At 42.2% G+C, this 22,789-nt stretch overlaps 2 protein-coding genes across 10 annotated transcripts in view; one reads left to right on the plus strand and one right to left on the minus strand.

Annotated features, from left to right (window-relative positions):
* SIL1 (SIL1 nucleotide exchange factor) overlaps positions 1 to 22,789 on the plus strand; it is a 272,637-nt gene that overhangs the window by 200,393 nt on the left and 49,455 nt on the right. The window lies entirely within an intron of this gene.
* GPX4 (glutathione peroxidase 4) lies at positions 8,931 to 9,462 on the minus strand. The gene has a single exon (XM_043465391.1). The coding sequence runs from the start codon at positions 9,369 to 9,371 to the stop codon at positions 9,033 to 9,035; it is 339 nt and encodes a 112-aa protein (XP_043321326.1). The 5' UTR covers positions 9,372 to 9,462; the 3' UTR covers positions 8,931 to 9,032.

The raw sequence follows: 22,789 nt of genomic DNA on the forward strand, positions 1-22,789 counted from the left end.
TACATGCTGTTCTTTTGAAACATCCCACCCTCACCTTCTCCCACAGAGTTCAAAAGTCTGTTCTGTATTTCTGTGTCTCTTTTTCTGTTTTTGCATATAGGGTTATCGTTACCATCTTTCTAAATTCCATATATATGTGTTAGTATGCTGTAATGTTCTTTATCTTTCTGGCTTACTTCACTCTGTATAAGGGGCTCCAGTTTCATCCATCTCATTAGGACTGGTTCAAATGAATTCTTTTTGACGGCTGAGTAAAATTCCATGGTGTATATGTACCACAGCTTCCTTATCCATTCATCTGCTGATGGGCAGCATTTTCTTGGTATATCTTTCTCCATCCCTTTTCTTTCAATATTTCTCCCATAGTATTTTGGATATATTTTTTCTTTATATAGCATATAGCTAGATTTTGTTTTGTTAATTCAGTTAAATACATTTGCTTTTTAGTGGGTGAACTTAATACAGTCCCTTTTATTGTGATCTATTGACATAGTTGGATTAATTTCTGCTATTTGTTTCAGTGATGACCTTTAACTTTTCAACATGCTTGGTTGGGCTCCTGAAGTGTAAAGTTTTTCTACCTCCTCTCAAACAATTTAAGAACTGTTAAGAATGCTTTAATTCTGATTTCTCCATTCTCTATGATTTTGTTGGCTAATATTTTATTTCCAACTTGTTTTTAACCAACTTTATAAAGTAGTCATTATTAACATAATCAGTGCTAATATTTTACAGTTCATGCTTGTTCATATTTACCTATATGTTTATTGATTCCTTTGCCTACTTTTTCCTTCTGGAGATCAATTTCTCGAGTTATTCTTTCATCAGATGTTGAGCTGGTAAGGTTTTTTAGATTTTCCTGAAATTGTCATCCTTTTGCTCTCCTTGAATGATACTTTATCTAGTTATCCTTCTGGTATCTGTTGTTATTGATGGAAAATCTAGTGCCAATCTAATAGATGTTCCTTCTGTAGGTGATCAGTTTTCCCTTGATTGTTTTGAGGTTTTTCAGTTGTATTAATTATTAGCCAGTTTTACCCACTCCAGTACTCTTGCCTGGAAAATTCCATGGATGGAAGAGCCTGGTAGGCTACAGTCCGTGGGGTCACAAAGAGTCGGACACAACTAAGTGACTTCATCTTCACCATTATATATCCAAGAATTTATTTTAATTTATCCTGTTTGGCTCTCAATATGCTACTTCAACCTTTAGATTTCAGTTGTGGAAATTTCCTGATTTATTGTCATTTCCTGGCTTGTTGGCTTTCCCCTATACTCACTTTTCTCTTCTCCCTCATCTTTTATTAGGGTTATATTGGACTGTGTGTTTTTAACGTCTCTTAACTGTTATTTCATATTTTTCATCTCTTCATCTCTTGTGCTCTTTCTGAATGACTTCTTCCACTTTATTTTCAAATGAGTTGATTCTCCAGTAGTGTCTGATGTGTTTCTTACATCCATTAAGTTGCAATTTAAATGGTTATATTTTTCATTTCTAGGGGTTTTCTTTTTGCTTCAGTGACATCTAAAAGTTTTGATATGTATTACTTTAAGTAGTGTTCATTCAAAATATTTTAAAATTTTAATTATGACTTGGTTCATGATTTATATTTAAGTGTATTTCTTGTGTGTGTGTGTAGCAGAGTTTTATTAAAGTAAGAAAAGGGACAGAGAAAGCTTCTGATATAGACATCAGAAGGTGGATGGAGAATGCCCCCCTCGCTTGTGTTAGCAAGGGAGTTATATACTTTTTAATTAGTTATTACAATAAATCGAAAGAATGTCTGGAGGTTGTAAAGATCTTACTAGACCCATTCCCATAATTTACATTTTAAGATAACGGAATTAGCCAGAAGGTTTTCAGGAAGGAGAAACTGTCCTCAAGCAGGATACATTGTTATTATATAATCCTTGGTGGTTTAATCGCTAAGTAGAGTGTCCGATTCTTATAACCCCGTGGACTGTAGCCCGCCAGGCTCCTCTGAATACTGGAGTGGATTGCCATTTCCTTCTCCAGTGGATCTTCCTGACCCAGGAATCGAACCCTGGTCTCCTGCATTTCAGGCAGATTCTTTACCGACTGAGCTATGAGGGAAGCCCGTATAATTCTTAGTACAGAGTTTAAATTGAGTTGTTTGTTGTATAATCATCAGTTCTGAATGTTTTATGTGACTAAGACTAAGGAATGTAGAGAAAAAAAGATGTTTGTCCTTTACTCCTCCTTGAGAATTCCAGACCCCTATCTCCTCCTTGAGAGCCCCAGACCCCTTTCTCCTCCTCGGGGACCCCGGACTTCTTATCAACCTGCCTAGGAATTAACTCTCTCATTCCCCCCTTTTCTTATAGGAGAATTGTGTTGCCAAGGGAAAGGGGTGTTGGCAGAAACTAGTTTCTGCTGAGATGGGACGCTGTCCCTAAATTGTTGAGGCAACATATTCTCCTAACCCTCATATTGAGGGTCTCTGATCCAGGGGCCCCAAGTAGTGGTTGGAGGAGGTTGTAGCACTCATAGGAGCTTGGACAACCATTTGTAACTTAAAAGCTTTCAGATGGTTAGAAACAAACCCCATTTTACAGCTATAGATGTAAGGCAAAATAGTCATTAAACCAAGTTAAAACCTAATCAAAATTAAAAGTTACATTATGTCCATAGTTATATCAGTCCATCTTAACATTGTTAGATGTCATCACAGAGTTGAAGAAAGTCCTTTCCTTGAAGTGGAGAAACCCACCATGGGAAGTCTTCAATTGATGAGGAGGGGAGTGCTCTGCAGACCCAGCAATTAGACGGATTGTGGAATGCAGCATAGAAATGAGTCCAGGACAGGAAGGTGCTGTCTTGAGGGTCAAACAGCAGACTCAGGACTTTCAGAGTCAGCAGAAGCAAGCCCACCTAGATTCTCAGGCCCATCTCGGTTTCTGGCTCAAACAGCGGCTTGTTTAACTCAAAGGCTGGGTCAGGAGTTAACCTCCCGGTAATGTCTGTTGAAAAGCTAAAAGCTGAGCCACATAGTTAATTTTAAGGCTTCAGGATCTATGACAATCAGTTCAGTTCAGTTGCTCAGTTGTGTCCAACTTTTCGAGACCCCATGGACCGCAGCACACCAGGCCTCCCTGTCCATCACCAACTCCTGGAGTTAACCCAAACTCATGTCCATTGAGTCAGTGATGCCATCCAACCATCTCATCCTCTGTCATCCTCTTCTCCTCCTGCCCTCAGTCTTTCCCAGCATCAGGGCCTTTTCAAATGAGTCAGCGCTTCACATCAGGTGGCCAAAGTGTTGGAGTTTCAGCTTCAACATCAGTCCTTCCAGTGAACACCCAGGACTGATCTCCTTTAGGATGGACTGGTTGGATCTCCCTGCAGTCCAAGGGACTCTCAAGAGTCTTCTCCAACACCACATTTCAAAAGCATCAATTCCTCAGCACTCAGCTTTCTTTATAGTCCAACTCTCACATTCATACATGACCACTGGAAAAACCATAGTCTTGACTAGATGGAACTTGGTTGGCAAAGTATTGTCTCTTCTTTTTAATATGCTGCTTAGGTTGGTCATAACTTTCCTTCCAAGGAGGAAGCGTCTTTTAATTTCATGGCTGCAGTCACCATCTGCAGTGATTTTGGAGCCCAAAAAAATAAAGTCAGCCACTGTTTCTGCTGTTTCCCCATCTGTTTGCCATGAAGTGATGGGATTGGATGCCATGATCTTTATTTTCTGAATGTTGAGCTTTAAGCCAACTTTTTCACTCTCCTCTTTCACTTTCATCAAGAGGCTCTTTAGTTCTTCTTCACTTTCTGCCATAAGGGTGGTGTCATCTGCATATCTGAAGTTATTGATATTTCTCCCGGCAATCTTGATTCCTGCTTGTGCTTCGTCCAGCCCAGTGTTTGTCATGATGTTCTCTGCATATAAGTTCAGTAAGCAGGGTGACAGTATACACCCTTGACGTACTCCTTTTCCTATTTGGAACCAGTTTGTTGTTCCATGTCCGTTTCTAACTGTTGCTTCCTCACCTGCATACAGGTTTCTCAAGAGGCAGGTCAGGTGGTCTGGTATTCCCATCTCTTTCAGAATTTTCCACAGTTCATTGTGATCTACACAGTCAAGGTCTTTGGCATTGTCAGTAAAGCAGAAATAGATGTTTTTCTGGAACTCTCTTTTTCGATGACAGTATCATGCTTTTTCTATGACAGTATCTGTGCACAAAAACAATCTGTCATAGAGATAGTCCCTTCTTTTGCGGGGGGGCAGTTCGAGCCCTCATTAAAGCTATGGGTAGAACTGTAAACCGACTGTTTTGTGTTTCCTGAGTTAGCTTACATGGGTGTCTTTTAATAATGTCATTAGCCTTTTCAACTTTTTTCTGAAGAAAAAAGTCTCCAGGAACAGTGGGGTTTCCAGGAACAGTGTAAGTGATATTCTGTTCCTAGAGCTTTTGATACCCCTTGAGTTACAGTTAGCTTTAAAGGTGGAGCATTATTGCTCTGAACTTTAGAGTTTAAGATCCCACTTATATCATGAGAAGTCAGTACAGTAAGATTTTGCCCATTCATTAACCTTGGACTTTAGTGGATACTGCTTTTGATGTGGAAATAGGTGAGTGTCTTGAGCTTGATAATGACAGGAACAGCATTTTGTGCTTGACCCACAGCTTTTCCATCAGCCCACACTTTAGGATTTACAGTTTGTTCCATTAAAAAGAGCTGGTTCCGTATTCATGAAAACAGAGGCCTGGACTTTGTTTAATATATCCCTCCCTAGAAGGGGTGAGGGAGACTTTGGCATGATTAGGAACACGTGAGAAAACAGCACGGAGTCCCAGCTGCCACTTAAAGGATGACTGACATAATAATGTTTGGCTCATCCAAACAGTCCCATTATAGTAGTGGATCAGGAGGAAAGCGGACCAGCGGCTTCAGTGAGCACAGAGAAAGTTGCCCCAGTGTCCTAAAGAAGTCAACTGGTTGGCCCTCCTCAGTTATTAATACCTGGAGTTCCTCAGGTGTAATTAGGATGGGAGCTTGTGTGGGGAACCCTGGGCACTTTCAGTCCAGATTGTCTTGAGAGTCTGATAGTTCAGAGGCAGTCTCTTCTCCAGTGTGGTCCTTTGCAGACCGGTCCCAGAGCCGGGGGCGGCTCAGATGCCTGAGGGAAATCCCGCTTGAGATGTCCCTCCTTTCTGTAGTAATAACAAGACTGTCCCTTTTCACCTGGGTCCTCTGGGCATTTTTCTCAGGCTGTTTCAGAGCAGGTCTAACAGCCATTGTTGGGGCTTCATTCTTTTGCCTGGTTCTTTTTTGTCTCGATTTTTCCTCCTCATATTCTCTACCATAATATACCGTCTGAGCCAGCTGCAACAGTTTTTCTAAAGACTGATTTGGTCCAAACACTTGTTTTTGTAACTTATGGCAGATATCTGGAGGTGACTGAGTGAGAGGTCTATCTTTTAAGATCATTCCTCCTTCTGCTCTTTCAAGATCAACATCAGTAAACCTGTGGAGAGCCTCCCATAGTCTATCTAGGAATTTATCAGGAGTTTACTTCTCTTCCTGTTCTATGTCAGCCAACTTAGCGTAAAGTCTTAGCATGTGCTCACTTGAGTCCTACAAGAATACATTTGGCAAAGTGGCTTTGTTATGGGAACCGCTTGACTCCCAGTAGGAAGGAGGGCTATTTAGTGTTCCCTCTTTCCCCTTGTCTCACGCTGAAGCCATTCATCTCCAAAAGTAGTAGCTTCCTCCAAAGCTAGAGCTCTCATGTCAGGAGTCAGTGTCTGTCCCAAGACATACATTACATCTCTCCAAGTAAGCTCATAAAGTTAAGTTAGTCCTGTAAAGGCTTCTGTGTACATTTCGGATCCTCTAAATAGTCTTGACCGCAGTTGAGACTGTTCGAAATTCTACCGAGACTGAGGCAACCCCTCCTAGAAGGGTGCCCTGATTCTCAGCCTGTTCAGTTGGGAGCCCCAGGTAAAGGGGCAAAGTAAGAGAACAGGAGGCAGCTGAAGGTTTCACACCCAAATCTGCACCCTTAGGATGTAAGTCTGGCATGTCTTTCAGAGAGATAAAGACCAACACATATGGCACTTCTACCCATTTCACTTATTTTCTACAGAACCAGTCTAGTTGTAAAACAGTAATAATTGAGATCCTTCAACAGGTCAGCATTCCCTGTCTTGCAGAGGATACTGTGGCTGTTCAGTATCACAGAAGAAGATCAGGTGTGTCTTTTTAAGTTCTGGGGATTGAACTTGTCCCAGTTTTTTTAAATACATTTTAAAGAAGTGGTTCTGAAACTGCTAGCTCCCATCCGTAAGAGAGAAAAAAGCGACATCCACAGCCGTGGCTTTTTTCCACTGAAAGCATCCTTCCCTGCTCTAGATGGGGGTGTAGACAGACTCTCCACTGAAACTTTTCTTCCCTGGTTGAACTTAGTCTGTCCCTTACCGACGCAGGCGTCTTACTCGTCCCTCCCGTTTCTACTGCCGAGGTGGGATGGAGATGCACTACGGGTAGACCTGATAGCATCCCAGATTGATTTAGTTCCATACCACCAAGACCTTTGTTTGATTTGCCCTTTGCTCTGATGCCACCCAGAGTGTAACAGAGTAGCTTTCCTGGAATGTTTCCCAAGCTAGTACTACTAGGGGAAGTATCCTTCTTTTTTTTTTATTTTTATTTTTTTCATTTATTTTTATTAGTTGGAGGCTAATTACTTTACAATATTGTAGTGGCTTTTGTCATACATTGACATGAATCAGCCATGGATTTACATGTGTTCCCCATCCCGATCCCCCCTCCCACCTCCCTCTCTACCCGATCCCTCTGGGTCTTCCCAGTGTACCAGGCCCGAGCACTTGTCTCATGCATCCAACCTGGGCTGGTGATCTGTTTCACCATAGATAATATACATGTCTCAATGCTGTTCTCTCGAAACATCCCACCCTCGCCTTCTCCCACAGAGTCCAAAAGTCTGTTCTGTACATCTGTGTCTCTTTTTCTGTTTTGCATATAGGGTTATCATTACCATCTTTCTAAATTCCATATATATGTGTTAGTATACTGTAATGGTCTTTATCTTTCTGGCCTACTTCACTCTGTATAATGGGCTCCAGTTTCATCCATCTCATTAGAACTGATTCAAATGAATTCTTTTTAATGGCTGAGTAATATTCCATGGTGTATATGTACCACAGCTTCCTTATCCATTCGTCTGCTGATGGGCATCTAGGTTGGGGAAGCATCCTTCTTATGTGTGCATATGTGCATTCCTGAGTACAGTCCTGACTGCGGTAGAAGTGGTGAGTCATAAAGGGACGAACAACCACCAAGATGTCCCTCTTGAGTGTCACCACACCAGTATATGTGATAGCAAAAGAGATGGTGGAGGGTTGGCCAGCGAAGAAAAAGTGATTTTTGTTCTCGAGCTATTAGGGCCATTCCTTCCAGTTCATTTCCACACATTCCACAAAAGGAATATCTAAGGAGTTGAGACAAAAGCCAATCAGAGAGCCTCCTCTGGTCCATGAAGAGCTAGCGCTACCAAAGGAAGAAGCCCATTGCATTTCCAATCTGACCAGATCCTTCAGTTCCCAATCTGTGTCCTCAAAAACCTCATGGTCAACAGCAGGGCTTCTATCCACATAGATGGGAGACACAGCTGTGACAAAGACTCACTTTCAGGTTGCTGGCCCCTGAGGCAGGCAGCAAAGAGAGTAACCTCTAGCCTGAGAGACGTTCCTGGAGCTAGAGCTCTGCCTCGCTCTCAAGCATGCTCCTGTAACTTTCTGCTCCTAGCAAGGCTAGGTGCTTCCATACATGGGGTCTAAGTAAAAGTACATAGTAACAGCATGGATCACAGTTCTCCTGAAAGTCTATGATCTGACAAATTAGGTTAGTAGTTGTAATTCCCCACTCAATTACGAAATAGAGACCAGGAAAAGATGACTGAGAAAGGAAAGTGTGGTCCATATGCTTTGCCCATTTCTGGTCACTCCCCTTGCAGGGACCTTGGGTTTCTCTTGGCATTGGCAGGTCAGTATAAACTCCAGACAAAGCTCCCCTTTTGGGGGTTGCCTTCAGTCATTACAAAGTCATTACGAAGGCACTGTGCAGGACATGTCATTCGCACAAATACACCATAGAGTTATTAGTAAAGTAAATCAGAAAACTTGCATACTGAGAAAGCAGAGAGGCTAGAACTCTTGAGTGTTCTTACCTTGTCCTGAAGATCCCAGACAAGCCCTCAAGATGATAGCTTATTTTGAACAGTGTTGGATTCGTGATCTCTGAAGAAGAAGATTTAGCTTTGGGACCAGGGACCAGGCTTGATCATTCAAGAGCTTTTGTGTAGCAGAGTTTTATTAAAGTAAGAAAAGGGACAGAAAAAACGTCTGACATAGACATCAGAAGGGGGACCAAGAATGCCCCTTAAGTGTATTTCTTAATTTCCAAATGCAACAGAAAGTTTCTAGTTACGTTTTTGTTAGTAACATCTATCTTGTGGTTAGATAAATACTTTTATAATTTCAATCGTTTGAAAATAATTGAGACTTTCTGTTAGTGTATGATCAGTTTTTATAAATGTTCACATGTGCCTGAAAAGAACATATATTCTACGTTTTGATTATGAGATAGCCTGCCTGCCTTTCCCTTTTTCCTCCTTTCTGCCCCTCTCTTTCCTCTGGATATGGAATTTTACGATGGCATTTGTTTTCTCTTAGTGAATTAAATGTATTATTCCATCCTGCCTTATGTTGTTGCTGTTAAGAATCTGGCTATCAAGTGATCACTGTTTTGAAAATAATCTCTGTCCCTCAATCTCTGCCTACTTTTTTGTACTGTATGTCTTATCCACACAAGGCAGCTAGGGATGGGGTTGCCAAGCTGCAGCTGGGTCAAGGGACCTTCCTCCCTCAAGGGTGGGTCTGCCCCACTGGGGGCTGGTTTTCAGGCAGACCATCGTGGGCACCGGTGGAAGGCTCCTGGGGCATAGGTGGCAGGCTTGGGTGAGGGAGTCACACTTGTAGCGCTAGAGGTAATATGGCATGTCCTTCTCTATCACCAGGGGCTCTTCCATGGGACCATACCACTTCAACACACAGCTGTTCTTGTCAACGAAGAACTTGGTAAAGTTCCATTTGATGGCATTTCCCAGCATGCTCCTCCCCTTGGGCTGAATTTTCATCCGCTTCCACAGAGGGTGGGCATCATCCCAATTCACACAGATCTGGCTGAACTTCACCGAATTTGATGCTGTAGCCATGGCGAACTCTTTGATCTCAGCATTGCTCCCTGGCTCCTGCCTCCTGAACTGGTTGCGAGGGAGGGCCAGAATCTGTAAACTACACTCTGCGCGTTGGCTGTTCATGTCGACCCGCTGAGTGTGGTTTACATCCGTCTTGCCTCTTTGCGAGGTCACACTGGTGACTGTGCACACTTGGCCTGGTGCTTGTTCAAGTTAACCATGCTCCCGTCAGTGTTCTTGACTGAGAATTCCTACATGGAGTGTGCCCAGTGCCAGTCATAGGACACATCATGGTGCAGACCAGGAGCGCGCAGGGCCCCGCAGAGTAGTGCCAACCTCAGCAGGTGGCACAGACAGCTCCCAGCTGTCTACTTTTAAGATTTTCTGTTTTTATGATTTTTTTATACTTTCACATGATGATGTATTTAGGTGTAGATTAAAAAAAAAATTCCTGCTTGGAGTTTGTTGAATTTATTCAATCTGGATTTGTGTCTTTCATCTGTTCTAGAACATTTATAGCTATTATAGCTTGAAATATTGTCTCTGCCTGTTTCTTTTTCCTATCTTTTTGACATTCCAAAGAAACATATGTTAGACCTTCTTATTCAGTAGTCTTTCATGTTTCTTTACCTGTTCTCCATATTTCCCCTCTATATGCCACTTCTGTTGAAATCTCAATAGTTTTGTGCAGCGTGTCTTCTGGTTTACTTGTTTTCCCTTCTACTGTGTCTAATCTACTATTGAATCTGTCCATTAAATACTCAGTTACGAAATTATAGTTCTAATTTTTAGAAGTTTTATTTGTATCCTGTCAAAGTTTCACTGTACTATTAATTATTATTAAAAATTATTTGGAGCAGATTTAAGTTCTCTTCTGCTAGGTGCCTAGAGGTAATTAATGATCTGGAACCATGGCAAATCAAGTTCACAACTTGAGGTTTCTTAGTCTGCCCATGAGATGTGAATCTAGATTGTAAACCATATAGAAGCAGATTGTGACTTCAGTTTTTTGGGGTCAGCTTTTTCTTTTCCTTTTTCCTTTTCCTTCCACTGCCCTGTGCTCCCCACACAGCTGTTGTACTGAGTATTGCCAGGGCAGTCTTTATAATTCACCTTTAAGCTAGAAATTCAAAAGACTAAACTCTCAGGAAAATGTGGGGAGAGTTCCCACTTTGGGTGGCTCTAAACTTTGACTTTATTCTCCTTTCCCCACAAGGCTGCCAAAACCAAAAGCCAAGTTGAATGAATCAATGAATTTGGCAGGGTTGAGTGGCTTTAGTACTCTGGTTCTATTTTGTCTCTTCCTTAGCTTTTTGTTTTGTAGTTCCTAAACATTCTGTTGCTTTTTTGATGCTTTTAGTGGCATATTTTTATATTCAGGTTTTTTTGTCTTCAGAGTGGTTTGATCTGAATAATCCAACTCAATATTATTAGAAATGAGTTGGCCATTGATTTTTTTTTTAAATATTGCAGAGTACTTTACTAAACTATTTTATTGTTTGTAAAAGATTTTCAGTTTAGTTTATACAGTCAAAATAGCTGCAAAGAAAGATACATATTTTCTTTTATAGTGGTATATTAGGTAATTTGTTTTTGACAGGAATCCTTACGGTATTTCATGATTATCCATGATGATGGCGTTTGATGTGTATGTGTGTTTTACCTACTTTTATATGTGTTTATATTACATATGTTTATGTCAAGTAAATATGTTAAAGTAGCATTAAGAATGTATATATAAATTTCATTTTCACTGAGGGCCGTTGAAAAGGAACTTATAGTGAATTGTATGCCATTTTGCCATCTACCTAGATGACTGTGTGATAATCCTTCTACTGTGACCTCTCATTTGGCAAATTATATTTGTATATTACCCAGTAGTGAATCATCTTTACATATCTGTAATGATTTTCTTGACCAGTGTATTAGTTATCTGTCACTGTCTGACAAGTTACCATTAACTTGGCTGCTTAAAGCAATGCACATTTGCTGTTTCAGTATCTGTGGTTCAGGATTCCACGCATGACTTAGTGGGTCCTCCGTATCACTGCAGTGCTGATGCTGATGCTGCTAAGTTGCTTCAGTCATGTCTGACTCTGTGCGACCCCGTAGATGGCAGCCCACCGGCTCCTCCATCCTTGGGATTCTCCAGGCAAGAACACCAGAGTGCGTTGCCATTTCCCTCTCCAACACATGCATGCATGCTAAATGGCTTCAGTCGTGTCCGACTCTGTGTGACCCTATAGACAGCAGCCCACCAGGCTCCTCTGTCCACGGGATTCTCTAAGCAAGAATACTGGAGTGGGTTGCCATTTCCTTCTCCAGTATCACTGCAATAGCTGACATCTAACCTGAGGCTTGACTGGGGAAGGATATCTTTCTAATAAGCTCATGGGGGTCCAATGGTTTTTGCAGAATTCAGTCTTTTGCAGCTTGTCAGATTAGGGGCTTCATTTTCTTGCTGGCTGGAGCCTGCTCTCAGTTTCTTGCCATGTGTTCATCTCCATGAATAGCTCCCAACATGGCAGCTTGGTTTTTCAAAGCCAGTGAGAGAGAGAGAGAGAGAGCAAGTTCTTAGCAAAACAGACATTACAGTGTCAGGTAGTGCGATGACATGTACATATTCACATGCATCCTGTTACCTTTCCTGTGTTGGTTAGAAGTAAGCCATATCTCTTACTTAAGGGGATGTGTCTGATTTTGGTCTAGATATTATGAATTGTCTGCAAGTAACAGGAAATGATATATATATATAAGATGTTTATTTCTCTTACCTAAACACGATCTTCAGGTCAGCAGGGCTGGTGTGGCAGCCCTGCTTCAGGTAGACATGGGGGGTCTTGAGTTTGTTCTAGTCACACTATGATTCCCGCCCTAAGGAATAGCCCTTTCTTCATCATTTTAAATGACCAGATCTGCATCCCAGGGAGCAGAGTGGAAGAAGGGATGTAGAAGCAAAAGCCAGTGACACTTAAGTCCTTTAAGGAAGACCTGAAATCTGGCAAATGATGTTTCTGCTTCTATCTTGTTGGCCAAAATGTAATCTTTTTTACTGATACTTCATTTGCCCAGCAAAAATTTGGCTGCCATGGAAGAATGGGAGAACAGATCATGAGGAACCACTAGCAATTTCTACCACAACTAGTTTTAAGCTAAACAAACAAACAACCAAAAAACTCTTTGCTCTGGGATGTTGTTGTTTAATTGCTAAGTCATGTCTGACTCTTGGTGACCCCATAGACTAGAGCCCGCCAGGCTCCTCTATCCATGGGATTTCCCAGGCAAGAATACTGGAGTGGATTGCCGTTTTTTTTCTCCAGGGGATCTTCCTGATCTTTCCTTATCCAGGGATTGAACTCATGTCTTCTGCATTAGCAGGCAGATTGTTGACCACTGAGCCAACAGGGAAGCCCTGTTCTGAGATTGTTGTTGTTGATCAGTCATCCAATTGTGTCTGACTCTTTGCGACCCCAAGGACTGCAGCACACCAGGCCTCCCAGTCCCTCACTATCTCCCAAAGTTTGTCCAAGTTCATGTCTATTGCATCGGTGATGCCATCCAGCCATCTCATCCTCTGACACTCTCTTCTCCTTCTGCCCTCAGTCTTTCTCAGCATTAGGGACTTTTCCAATGAGTTGGCTGTTCTCATCAGATAACCAAAATACTGGAGCTTCAGCTTCAACATCAGTCCTTCCACCAAATATTCAGGTTGATTTCCCTTAAGATTGACTGGTTTGATCTCATTGCTGTCCAAGGGACTCTCAGGAGTCTTCTCCAGCACCACAGTTTGAAGGCATCAATTCTTTGGTGTTCTGCCTTCTTTACAGCTCTCACAACCACATGTGACCACTGAGAAGACTGTAGCGTTGATTATACAAACCTTTGTCGGCAGAGTGATGTCTCTTGCTTTTCAACACACTGTCTAGGTTTGTCATAGCTTTCCTGCCAAGAAGGAATCATCTTCTGATTTCATGACTGCAGTCACCATCCGCAGTAATTTTAGAGCCCAAAAGAGGAAATCTGTCACTATTTCCACCTTTTCTCCTCTGGACCAGATGCCATAATCTTAGGTTTTTTAATATTTATTTTTAGACCTGCTCTTTCACTCTTTCACCCTCACGAAGAGACTCTTTAGTTCCTCTTCGATTTCTGCCATTAGAGTGGCATAATCCCGCATATCTGAGGCTGTTGATGTTTCTCCCGCCTATCTTGATTTCAGCTTGTAACTCATCCAGCCCGGCGTTTCTCATTATGTGCCTGGTGTAATAGGTTAAACAAACAGGGTGACAACAGACAACCCTGTCATACTGCTTCCTCAGCCTTGAACCAGTCATTTGTTCCACACATGGTTCTAAATGTTGCTTCTTGACCTGCATACAGGTTTCTCAGGGGACAGAAAAGATGGTCTGGTATTCCCATCTCTTTAAGAACTTTCCATAGTTTGTTATGATCCACACAAAGGCTTTCATGTAGTTGATGAAACAGAGGTAGATGTTTTCTGGAATTCCCTTGTTTTCTCTATGATCCAGCAAATGCTGGCAATTTGATCTCTGGTTCCTCTTCCTTTTTTAAACCCAGTTTGGACATCTGGAAGTTCTTGGTTCACATAATGCTGAAGCCTGGCATGCAAGGTTTTAAGCATGACCTTACTCGCATGGAAGACGAGTGCAACTGTCCAATGGTTGTCAAATTCTTTAGTACTACTCATTTTGGGATTGGGATGAAAATTGACCTCTTCCAATCCTGTGACCACTGTTGGATCTTCCAGATTTGCTGTCATATTGAATGTAACACCTTGATGGTATCATCCTTTAGGGTTTTGAATAGTTCTACTGGAATTCCATCGCACCACTTGCTTTATTAATAGCAGTGCTTCCTAAAGCCCAGTTGTTTTCGCCTTCCAGAATGTCTGGCTCTGGGTGGCTGACCACACCATCGTAGTAATCCAGTTAAGATTTTTTTTGTACAGTTCTCTGTGTATTCTTTCCATCTCTTCTTGATCTCCTCAGCGTCTACTAGATCTCCACCGTTTCTGTCCTTTATTGTGCCCATCTTTGGCCAAAATGTTCCCTTGATAGCTCCAAGTTTCCTCGAGATCTCTAGTCTTTGCCCTTCTGTTGTTTTCTTCTAGTTTTATGCACTGTTCATTGAAGAAGACCTTCTTGTCTCTCCATTGCTGTTCTTTGGAACTTTGCATTTAGTTGGGTACTACCTTTCCCTTTGGACTTCCCTGATAGCTCAGTTGGTAAAGAATCCACCTGCAATGCAGGAGACCCCGGTTCAATACCCATCGGTGATATGGATCAGGTCAGGAAGATCCTCTGGAGAAAGGGATAGGCAACCCGCTCCAGTATTCTTGAGCTTTCCTTGTGAGTCAGCGTGTAAAAGAATCCTCCTGCAATGTGGGAGACCTGGACTCGATCCCTGGGTTGGAAATATACCCTCGAGAAGGGAAAGGCTACCTACTCCAGTATTCTGGCCTGGAGAATTCCATGGAATTCCATGGGGTTGCAAAGAGTTGGACACAACAGAGTGACTTTCACTCCTCTTTCCCTTTCTCCCTTGCTCTTTACTTCTCTTCTTTCTTCAGCTATTTGTAAAGCCGCCTCAGATAGCCACTTTGCCTTCTTGCTTTTCTTTTTCTTTTGGATGGTTTTGTTCGCTGCCTCCTGTACTGTATTACGGACGTTCATTCCGTAGTTCTTCAGGCACACTGTTTACTAGATCTAATCCCTTGAGTCTATTTGTTACCTCCACTGCATATTCATAGGGGATTTGATTTAAGTAGTACCTGGCTGGCTTGGTGGTTTTCCCCCTTTTTTTAGTTTAAGCCTGAATTTTGCTGTGAGAAGCTGATCTGAGCTACAGTTAGCTCCAGGTCTTGTTTTTGCTGACTGTATACAGCTGCTCCATTTTCAGCTATGAAAAATATAATCAATTATTTGATTTTGGTATTGACCATTCAGTGATGTCCATGTGTAAAATCATCTCTTGTGTTGTTGAAAAAGGGTATTTGCTATGACTAGTGCATTCTCTTGACAGAATTTGGTTAGCTTTTGCCCTGCTTCATTTTGATCTCCAAGGCCAGACTTGCCTGTTACTCAAGGTATCTCTTGACTTCCTACTTTCGCATGCCAATCCCCAATGAACATCTTTTTTTTGCATTAGTTCTAGGAGGTCTTCTAGGTCTTCATAGAACTGATCAAGTCTAGCTTCCTGGGCATAGACTTGAATTACTGTGATGTTGAATGGCTTGCCTTGGAAGCAAACCAAGACTGCACCCAAGTACTGCACCTCAGTAGTTGTGAGGTTGCACCCAAGTACTGCATTTCGGACTTCTTTGTTGATTATGAGGGCTACTCCATTTCTTCTATGGGATTCTTGCCCACAGTGGTAGATATAATGGTCATCTGAATTAAATTCGCCCATTCCCATCCATTTTAGTTCACTGATTCCTAAGATGTAGATGTTTATTCTTACCATCCCCTGCTTGACCACGTCCAATTTACCTTGATTCACGGACCTAACATTTCAGGTTCCTATGCAATACTAATTCTTTGCAGCATTAGATTTTACTTTCATCATGAGATATATCCACAACTGAGCCTTGTTTCCACTTTCCTTCATTCTTTGAAGGCCCAGGTGCTTCATTCATTCTGGGGCTATTAATAGTTGTCCTCTGCTCTTCCCCTGCAGCTTATTGGACACCTTCAGACTTGGGGAACTCATCTTTCAGTGTCATAGCTTTTTGTCCTTTTATACAGTTCATGAGGTTCTCATGCCAAGTACACTGGAGTGGTTTGCCATTCCCTCTTTAAGTGGATCATGTTTTGTCAGAACTCTCCACTATGACCCATCTGTCTTGGGTGGCCCTACACAGCATGGCTCATAGCTTCACTGAGTTATGAAAGCCCCTTCACTGTGACAACCCAGTGATCCATGAACAGGGCCCTGGGATAGTTAAGTATAAAATTATTTTTTTTTCCTTTAGATATTTGAGAAATTATTAAAAATTCAGTTTCTTTTCTGTAGGATGGGGAGGACTTGAAGAGCAGAGTATGCCAAAGAGAACTGGACTAGCTTGGACAAAGTACAGTGTGGATATGAGGAAGGCTGGTTGTGGAAAAGGAGCCTGCAAGGGTCAGGTTCTTAAAGTATATTATCTCTATTTTATCCTCCAACAACTCTTGCTGTCAGTGCAGTTCAGTCACTGAGTCATGTCCAACTCTTTGTGACTGCATGGACTGCAGCACGCCAGGCTTCCCTGTTCATCACCAACTTGCAGAGCTTTCTCAAACTCATGTCTATTGAGTTGGTGATGCCATCCAACCATCTCATCCTCTGTTGTCCCCTTCTCCTGCCCTCAATCTTTCCCAGCATCAGGGTCTTTTCCAATGAGTCAGTTCTTCGCATAAGGTGGCCAAAGTATTGGAGTTTCAGCTCCAGTTCTTCCAGTGAATATTCAGTACTGATTTCCTTTAGGATTGACTGGTTGGATCTCCTAGCAGTCCTAGGGACTCTCGAGTCTTCTTCAATACCACAGTTTAAAAGCATCAATTCTTTGGCACTCAGCTTTCTTTATGGTCCAACTCTCACATTCATACATGACTACTGGAAAAGCCATAGCTTTGACTAGATAGACCTTTGTTGGCAAAGTAATGTCTCTGCTTTTTAATATACTGTCTAGGTTTGTCATAGTTTTTCTTCCAAAGAGCAAGCGTCTTTTAATTTCATAGCTGCAGTCACCATCTGCAGTGATTTTGCAGCCCCAGAAATAAAGTCTGTCATTGTTTCCATTGTTTCCCCATCTATTTGTCATGAAATGATGGGATCAGATGCCATGATCTTCGTTTTTTGAATGTTGAGTTTTAAGCCAGCTTTTTCACTCTCTTCTTTCACTTTCATCAAGAGGCTCTTTAGCTCCTCTTCTCTTTCTGCCATAAGGGTGGTGTCACATGCACATCTGAGGTTATTGATATTTCTCCCTGCAGTCTTGATTCCAGCTTGTGCTTCACCCAGCCCAGCATTTCACATGATGTACTCTGCATGTGCTGTGGGTAATATTATTCTGGCTACAGAACAGGGTAATTGCTTAAGGACTCTAAAATGGTTTATAGGAGGACTTAAATTGAAGAAGGTAGGGAAAGCCACTAGACCATTCAGGTACGACCTAAATCAAATTCCTTATGATTATACAGTGGAAGTGAAAAACAGATTCAATTGATTAGATCTGATAGACAGAGTGCCTGAAGAATTATGGATGGAGGTTTGTGACATTGTACAGGAGGCAGTGATCAAGACCATCCCCAAGAAAAAGAAATGCAGAAAGGCAAAATGGTTGTCTGAAGAGGCCTTACAAATAGCCGAGAAAAGAAGCTAAAGGCAAAGGAGAAAAGGAAAGATACACCCATTTGAACACAGAGTTCCAAAGAATAGCAAAGAGAGCTAAGAAAGCCTTCCTTGGTGATCAGTGAAAGAAATAGAGTAAAACAGTAGAATGGGAAAGACTAGAGATTTCTTCAAGAAAATTAGATTGATACCAAGGGAACATTTCATGCAAACATGGGCTCAATAAAGGACAGAAATGGCGTGGACCTAACAGAAGCAGAAGATATTAAGAAGAAGTGGCAAGAATACACAGAAAAGCAATGCAAAAAAAGATCTTCATGACACAGATAACCACGATGGTGTGATCACTCACCTAGAGCCAGACATCCTGGAATGCAAAGTCAAGTGGTCCTTAGGAAGCATCACTATGAATAAAGTTGATGGAGGTGATGGAATTCCAGTTGAGCTATTTCAAATCCTAAAAGATGATGCTGTGAAAGTGCTGCACTCAATATGTCATCAAATTTGGAAAACTCAGCAGTGGCCACAGGACTGGAAAAGGTCAATTTTCATTCCAATCCCAAAGAAGGGCAATGCCAAAGAGTGTTCAAACTACTGCACAATTGCACTCATCTCACACGCTAGCAAAGTAATGCTCAAAATTCTCTAAGTCAGGTTTCAACAGTACGTGAACCATGAACTTCCAGATGTTCAAGCTGGATTTAGAAAAGGCAGAGGAACCAGAGATCAAATGGCCAACATCCGTTGTGTCATAGAAAAAACAATAGAGTTCCAGAAAAAAACATCTACTTCTGCTTTATTGACTATGCCAAAGCCTTTGACTGAGTGGATCACAACAAACTGTGGAAAATCCTGAAAGAGATGGGAATACCAGACCACCTTACCTGCCTCCTGAGAAATCTGTATGCAGGTGAAGAAGCAGCAGTTAGAACTGGATGTGGAACAATGGACTGGTTTCAAATAGGAAAAGGAGTATGTCAAGGCTGTATCTTGTCACCCTGCTTATTTAACTTACGTACAGAGTACATCATGCGAAATGCTGGGCTGGTTGAAGCACAGGCTGGAATCAAGATTGCTTGGAAAAATATCAGTAACCTCAGATATGCAGATGACACCACCCTTATGGCAGAAAGTGAAGAAGAACTAAAGAACCTCTTGATGAAAGTGAAAGAAGAGAGTGAAAACGTTGGTTTAAAACTCAACATTCAGAAAACTAAGAACATGGCATCTTGTCCCGTCACTTCATGGCAAATAGATGGAGAAACAATGGAAACAGTGAGAGATTTTATTTTGGGGGGCTTCAAAATCACTGCAGATGGTGATTGCAGCCATGAAATTAAAAGACGCTTGCTACTTGGAAGAAAAGTTATGACCAACCTAGACAGCATATTAAAAAGCAGAGATATTACTGCTGTAATCTATGGGGTAACAAAGAGTCAGACACGACTGAGCGGCTGAACTGAACACTTTAAACCTAGAACTTGATGTTAAAGCCCATGTTCATTCTTTAGTTTGAAGAGTTAACAGATTCCCATAAAGAGAGCCATGTTTCTTAAGGTCTTGAGTGTGATACTAGTCTTTTTATTCATCAGTTATGCAAGCTCTCAACTTTGATATTTTGAAGTTGCAGGCAATGAGATGAGGATGTAATTGTTCAGTTGCGAAGTTGTGTGGGACTCTTTGAGACCCCATGGACTGCAGCATGTCAGGCTTTCCTGTCCTTCAGCATCTCATGGAGCTTGCTCAAACTCATGTCCATTGAGTTGGTGATGCTATCCAACCATCTCATCCTCTGTCGTCCCCTTATCCTGCCCTCAATCTTTCCCAGCATCAGGGTCTTTCTCAGTGGACCAGCTCTTCCTATCAGGTGGCCAAAGTTTTGGAGCTTTAGCTTCAGTATCAGTCCTTGCAATGAGTATTCAGGGTTGATTTCCTTTAGGATTGACTGGTTTGATCTCCTTGCTGCCCAAGTCAAGAGTGTTCTCTAGCACCACAGTTCAAAAGTACCAGTTCTTCAGTGCTCAGCATTCTTTATGGTCCAGCTCTCACATGTGTACATGACTAGTGGAAAAACCATAGCTTTGTCTATATAACCCTTTGTCAAAAGTGATCTCTCTGCTTTTTAATACACTGTTGTCATAGCTTTTCTTCCAAGGAGCAAGTGTCTTTTATTTCCATGACTGTCGTTACCATCCGCAGTGATTTTGGAACCCAAGAAAGTAAAGTGTCTCACTGTCCATTGTTTCCCCATCTATTTTCCATGAAGTGATGGGACCGGATGTCATGATCTTAGATTTTTGAATGTTGAGTTTTAAGCCAGCTTTTTCACTCTCCTCTTTCACCTTCATCAAGAGGCTTCTTAGTTCCTCTCACTTTCTGCCATTAAAGTGGTATTATCTGCATATCTGAAGTTGTTGATATTTCTCTTGGCAATCTTGGCTGAATGAATCACAAGCTGAAATCAAGATCGCTGGGGAGGTAATAGATGGGAGGTATGGAAAGGTCTCTTTATTCAGGCTAGCTGTGATAACCAGCAGTCTGAGTGGTGGTCAGGATGTGACTTGATAAAAGTCTGTCTGTTCCTTCCTTGCTTTCCATGGTCTGCTTATGCTTTAGTATGACTGTCCAGTGGGCACTGGCTAGCATGAACCTCCTTAGGAAATTCACGGCCACTCTCTCTTGCCCATTGGAGATAAACCCTGAGAAAAGCTCTGACCTACCTTTCCAGGAATGGGACTAGTCAGACTGGGCAAGCATGTTTGGAAGTTTGCTGCTCTGGTTCATTTTTCAAAACAGTTGAGTCCCTTCTGCGTGGTTTCTCTGTGGGGTTTAAGTCACAACGTCAGAGATGGGGAACTTTCTCTTGTCATACTTCCTCTCTTTTCTGCCTCCCTTCAAGTACTTCTGAATGTTATATTTATTTAGTTCTGATCAGTTAGACATTTTCTCTCCCAGCCATTCATCTGCAGGTAACATTAGTTACAGAGGAGAACCCAGAAAGACAAGGGGGCAGGCAGTAATTGAAGAATGGCAGGAAATATGTACCCTGTCCCTGCTGATGACAGCCATACTTCACAGCTTGCACTTCCTGAGTAGAAGACTTGGGAAAGGGAAGGCTCAGAGCTTTTTCAGGAAGTTGGCTGCATCCCATTATCTCCAAATGTGTGCAAAGTGTTTAATGAACAGCACTGGGTACAAGGTTGTCATGTGGCTGTGGGGCAGAAGGATTTGCTCGTATTGGACAATTCATAATCCCTTTGTTTCAGGGAAATCTCTAAGACTGACTTCGCAGGCTGCCTCCCAACACCCATTGCATACACAGCCTTGAGGTTTAAAGCTAATTTATTTCTATTTCATTTTCTTTCAGCTTTCTACTGCGTTTAATCAGTTGCTTTAGTCTCACTGCCCCTTCAGCCAGGCTTGCCGGGAAAGGATTATAGCTGGGCCCTCATGCCCCAGCTTCATTTGGAGCATCTGGTCAGCGTGCCAGAACACAGAATATCTCAGAGGCTTCCTTTGCTCTTTGAATGGCAAACACAGGGTAGTTTAAGCTGTCATGGAGCCTTCCTTTTATAAAACATCCAGAATATGAGAAGGATAAAGGGGAAGCTGAAGGCTCTTAAAAACCAGCTGGAAAGTGCATGAAAACTAAAATGCAGTCCACCTGCTCAGTTCCCAGGAGTCCTTCCCAAGTTCCTTTTTGTGGTTAGGTCATTTAGACTCTCACTGCAAGGACTTGAGGGAAAAGGCCATTCCAGTAGGGTTTCTGTTTGGGTGAGAGTTCCTGAGGGGCATCCTGAGGGACTTTCCTTCACGATGGTCAATATGTTACTTCACTCTGAGCGAGTATCTTTTCATAATTCTCATTGTCTTTGTGGAAAACTCTTTTGGGTGTGTGTCCACACTGGGGTGAGTGTTAAGATTCGAAAAGAAGCAAAGGCTAAGCAGAAGGTGGGCCCAGGAGTAAACTTGCTGGGCAGTTTTTAGGCAGGAAGAGAGGACAGAAATCAGGAAACCCTGGTGCATACCTTTACCATCTAACATGAAATGCCTGTTGCATAGATGCTCTTGCCAAAGAACTGTGGAAAAAAGCTGAGTGGAGGAGCATCCAATCCCCCTTAGTGTCTCTGTTGAAACGATTTATTCAAGACCACAGAGCCAGCTGGCAGACAAAATGAAAAGATGAGTCAGAAACGCTATAATTTTTTTTCAAGCTAAGATGTGGCCTTCAGGTAGCATTTCCTGCACAGAGGACTCTTGGGATACAGAGCAGCGTGTTCCTGCAAGATTCAGATAAAGCCCCTCTCTCCAGCCCTGTAACTCACAGTAAACTGTGCATTAAATGAGCTGCAGTTTCTGCTTTTGCAAAAGTAAGAAATAGTTGGGGGCTTATCAAGTTAGATAGTGCCTTATGGGGTGTCTAACACAAAGTGTCTGGCCTACCCTCCCTCTCCTTCCCTCCACTTCCCTTTCCCCTCTCTCCTTTGTTGCTGCAACCTTGTCTTCAGATAGTCATAGTGACCTCTTGGGTCCCTGCATCTTTCTAACTATAGCTAATCCTGGTCCTGCATTCTTTTTTTGTTTGTTTTGTTTATTAAGTAATTTTTATTTCTTTTTGACTTTACTGGGTCTTTGTTTGCTGGATGGGCTTTATCTAATCTCAGTGAGTGGGGCTACTCTTCATTGTGGTGTATGGGCTTCTTCTTGTCATGGTTTCAGCAGATCACAGGCTTCAGTAGTTTTGGCACATGGGCTCAGTAGTTGCTATTCCCTGCTACTCTAGAGTGCAGGCTCCGTAGTTGTGGTGTATGGCTTAATTGCTCCACGACATGTAGGATCTTTGAGGACCAGGGATTGAACCCATGTCTCCTGCATTGGCAGGCAGATTCTTTACCACTGAGCCACCAGGGAAGCCCTGGTCCTGCACTTTTAAAGTCTGCACCCAAAGGCTCACTAAAACTGCCCAGCTAAGAGACATGAAAAGCAGAGACATTACTTTGCCAACAAAGGTCGGTCTAGTCAAGGCTATGGTTTTTCCAGCGGTCATGTATGAATGTGAGAGTTGGACTATAAAGAAGGCTGAGCGCCGAAGAATTGATGCTTTTGAACTGTGGTGTTGGAGAAGACTCTTGAGAGTCCCTTGGACTGCAAGGAGATCAGTCCTGCGTGTTTATTGGAAGGACTGGTGTTGA

Source organism: Cervus canadensis, chromosome 4 (genome assembly GCF_019320065.1).
Source record: "Cervus canadensis isolate Bull #8, Minnesota chromosome 4, ASM1932006v1, whole genome shotgun sequence".
Taxonomy (NCBI): Eukaryota; Metazoa; Chordata; class Mammalia; order Artiodactyla; family Cervidae; genus Cervus; species Cervus canadensis.